This window comes from Seriola lalandi, unplaced genomic scaffold (genome assembly GCF_002814215.2).
Source record: "Seriola lalandi dorsalis isolate HSWRI2012SDOR001 ecotype SW California unplaced genomic scaffold, Sedor1 jcf7180002050028, whole genome shotgun sequence".
In the NCBI taxonomy this organism is placed as follows: domain Eukaryota; kingdom Metazoa; phylum Chordata; class Actinopteri; order Carangiformes; family Carangidae; genus Seriola; species Seriola lalandi.
Window position 1 is genome coordinate 1 of NW_019520581.1, and position 3,767 is coordinate 3,767.

Sequence of the window (3,767 nt, forward strand, 5' to 3'; positions counted from 1 at the left end):
TGATACCATTTTTCCTGATCAGATACCAATGAGCTAAAGAAAATTTAAGCAACTGTATACTATTAACCCTGTGTCTATATGATGTGATTGTTATCATTGTTGTATGGCTCAGGTTAAACATGCATTGTAAAACATGAACAAATATAGTAATGCCATAGAATCTTTCTTTCATAATAAAACAATAGTTGTCTTAACACTAGAGCCACCTCTCCAAATCAAAATGTACATAGTGCACACGTTGCCTTTTTACTGGTGGGACTTTCCAGTGTAACAGTGTTGCCAAATTGCTGACATTTAACTAACGTACCTTGCTAACTTAATAATATGGGCATGGGGCCCGTTTCATACCAAGTTTCACTATCCAAGGTAATGGTGTAAACTTGTATTTGTTTGCTCAGTTGTCTGTTTTTCCATCATCACATTTAGTACCCTGTTTCTTGTGTCCCTTTGTCCCTCCAGAGCTCCCTCAGCAACATGTCTGTGAGGAGAAGGAGGTTCTCACTGACCAGCAGCCTTGTGACCAGGAGAGGAACTCCAGTCTGGACCAGGAGGACCCAGAGCCTCCACAGATTAAAGAGGAAGAGGAGGAACTCTGCACCAGTCAGGAGGGAGAGCAGCTTGTACTGAAGCAGGAGACTGATACCTTTATGTTGACTCCTACTAATGAGGAAAGTGACCAAAGTGAAGCAGAAGCAAACAGTGACCACCAGCTCCTCTCTCACTACTCTCCTGTAGCTGAGAGCCAAGATCAGGAAGAAAGCAAGGATGTAGACCCAGAACCAACTAGAAATGTAGAAACAGAGCCAAAGAAGAGACGTCACAGTGACAGTCTATACATCAGTCCCACAACAAAGAGTCAGTGTAACACTAAGAGAGGTGAAAAGTCTTTAAAATGTGACACTTGTGGAAAAACGTTTAAGTATAAGTCCCAATTGAAAGTACATCTAAGAACCCACACAGGTGAGAAGCCGTACTCCTGCAACACCTGTGGGAAGAGATTCAGTCAGATATCAACATTAAATGTTCATTTAAGAATCCACACTGATGAGAAGCCTTATCCTTGCAAAACATGTGGGAAAGGTTTCAGAACTAGTACAGGTTTGTCACTCCACATGAGAACCCACACAGGTGAGAGGCCGTACGTTTGCAACACTTGTGGAAAAGGTTTCAGGTGTAGTAGTGACTTGTTGGTCCACATGAGAACTCACACAGGTGAGAAACCATATTCTTGTAAAATATGTGGTAGAGCTTTCAGGCGTAATAGTGTCTTGAAACTTCACATGAGTATCCACACAGGTGAGAAGCCATACCTTTGCAAGACCTGCGGGAAAAGATTCTGTAGAATCTCATTATTAAAATGGCACATGAGAATCCACACAGGTGTGAAGCCATATTCTTGCAAAATATGCGGGACAAGTTTTTTATGCAGTAGTGTCTTGAAAGTCCACATGAGAACTCACACAGGTGAGAAGCCGTACACCTGCAATACCTGTGGGAAAAAATTCAGTCAGGGATCATCACTAAATGTGCATTTGAAAATCCACACAGGTGAGAAGCCGTACCCCTGCAAAACCTGTGGGAAAAGTTTTAGTCGGATATCAGACTTGAAAAAGCACATAAGAGTTCACAGAGATTAACAGTTGTATATTTACTGAACATATGGACTTAAATGGAGAACTGACAGTCTACATCAAAAGAGCCCACACTGAAGAGAAACCACATCACTGCAACACTTCAACGTGTCTCTGTCGGGAAGGCAAATAAGATCACATACAGGCAACTAGCCTTGGGTTTGTTAAATATGTGGGAGGATCGAGTTGTAGGGATAGTGGACAAAACAGACAAGAACCCACAGAAGTGAAGAGACACATAATTGCAGTGACACTTTCACACCTACTGGAAGTAGTCCGTTTGTTTTAGGCGAGGGTTGTCGCCTGGGTGGAGCACGCAGGAGGCAGGATAGAAACGATCAACACACCCATTTACGCCACTCTCCGTGAATTCTCAAGACAATGACTTGTTCTGTTCACACACTGGCTCAATCTGACTTCACACAGACTTTATACTTGGGAGCTGGCAGACATTATTCTGGGTCAACTGATTCAGACATTCACGTTCACACATACAGCTTCTCCAGGTAACATCCAGAAGAGTTCAGAGTTCCATTGCATATGTGAATACATTTGCTCAGTCCCTTCAGGAGCGCAAACCCTTGAATTCCTGCAGTCTGTCTTTGATGTTGTTCAGTAGGTGTTGTTATTAATAAGTCATGCATTGAAAATCTTGTTTCTAAGATGAAACTTGAATTAAGTTTTTTTTTTTTTAGGAATAACTTGATTTTGTTTTTTTACCCTTTTCGAATTATGGTGATCTGCTCTTTATGAATGCACCTGACCAGTGCCTAGAGAAGTTGGATACTGTGTGTCATTGTGCTTTACATTTTATTACTGGCTGTTAAAATCTCATACAATACTGTTCTCTGTATACTAACTCTAAATGGCCATCTCTCTCTATATATATATGCAGATTTTCCCATCAGTTTGCTTTTATATAAAAATCTCTCCTTGGGCTGGTTCTTTCTTATCTCTGTACATAAATGGGGAAAAAACCTAAATCAATATGACCCATGCTCTCACAGTATTTTACAGATGTTGGTCCTCAGAGTTACAACAGAATCAGGCAAAAAAGCTTTTATATATGCTGCCACCCTCTTCCTGGAATTATCTACAGGAAGACCTGAAATTGTACCTATTTATGCATAACTGGATTTTTGTCCTTGACCTTGTATGGCATATCAACTTGATGTTGTGCTCACTCATTTGTGGTGTGTGATAGTTGTCTTGGGCTTAGTGTTGTTTGTGGTTATTTCTGTAGCAATGTATATGCTGCTCTCTTGGCCAGGTCACTCTTGAAAAAGAGATTTTTTAAAAAAAATATCAAAAGCCACTGTGTTGGAGATATATTTAATGATATATTTCAACTATATTTACATGTTTTATAAGTTCTATACCATTCCAAATGGTCCTGGTATTTTCTACCCTGTTCTAGAACATTCTAATTAACTATAAATGAAGAACAGCTGATGCTGCCTTGGTAGAAGTTTTATTTTTTCAGGCTTTAGAGGTGACACACAAACAAGTTGTAGAAAATTAACTACATGGCTTTGTAAAAGGTGCTATATAAATAAACAGACTTGCTTGTGTCAGAGAAATATAATACTTAGAGTATTTCTTCAGAAGTGGTTATTAAGACAATGTCCCCACGTTTAGGATCGAATTATTACAGTAACTATTGTGTGTATTGAGTGTTATCGGCTTAAGTGGGAGTAATGCATATGGTGATCAGTGCCTGAAGAAACCCTGGCAAGGAAATGCTGGTTTTTTTTATCTCATGTTTTTATTCTAACAATAAAGCTTTATAAGCTGTTAATTTAAGAATACATTCACACTCCGTCTGTAATTGCGAGAAAACTGTTTTTCAAGGCTGCGGATAGAAGTGACTGACATCCAGAGTGACAGTAGTCATAGTGAAGAAGAGTTCTTTTCAGAGCTCAGTTATAACAAGCAATAGGTGTTGTGAAAGTATGATATGATATTCTTTGGGAGTTTGATCAATGGAAGTGTGTCATGTTGAACAAACATATTTAAAGAGGTTCAATGTGACTGAGTTTTTTCTACTTTTACTTTCCCCTGTTAACTTCTTCCACCCCTGCTTAAATGTGTTAAATATATATATGTGTGTGTGTTTTTTTTTTTTTTTTACGGAAT

General features: G+C 39.1%; 1 protein-coding gene across 1 annotated transcript; it reads left to right on the plus strand.

The window, feature by feature from the left end:
* Positions 1 to 459: 459 nt before the first annotated feature.
* LOC111649140 (uncharacterized) lies at positions 460 to 3,437 on the plus strand (the record flags this gene model as incomplete). Its single annotated transcript, XM_023398901.2, has 1 exon — positions 460 to 3,437. A coding segment is annotated over one exon (1,178 nt), but the record flags the coding sequence as incomplete, so codon positions are not given.
* Positions 3,438 to 3,767: the final 330 nt, after the last annotated feature.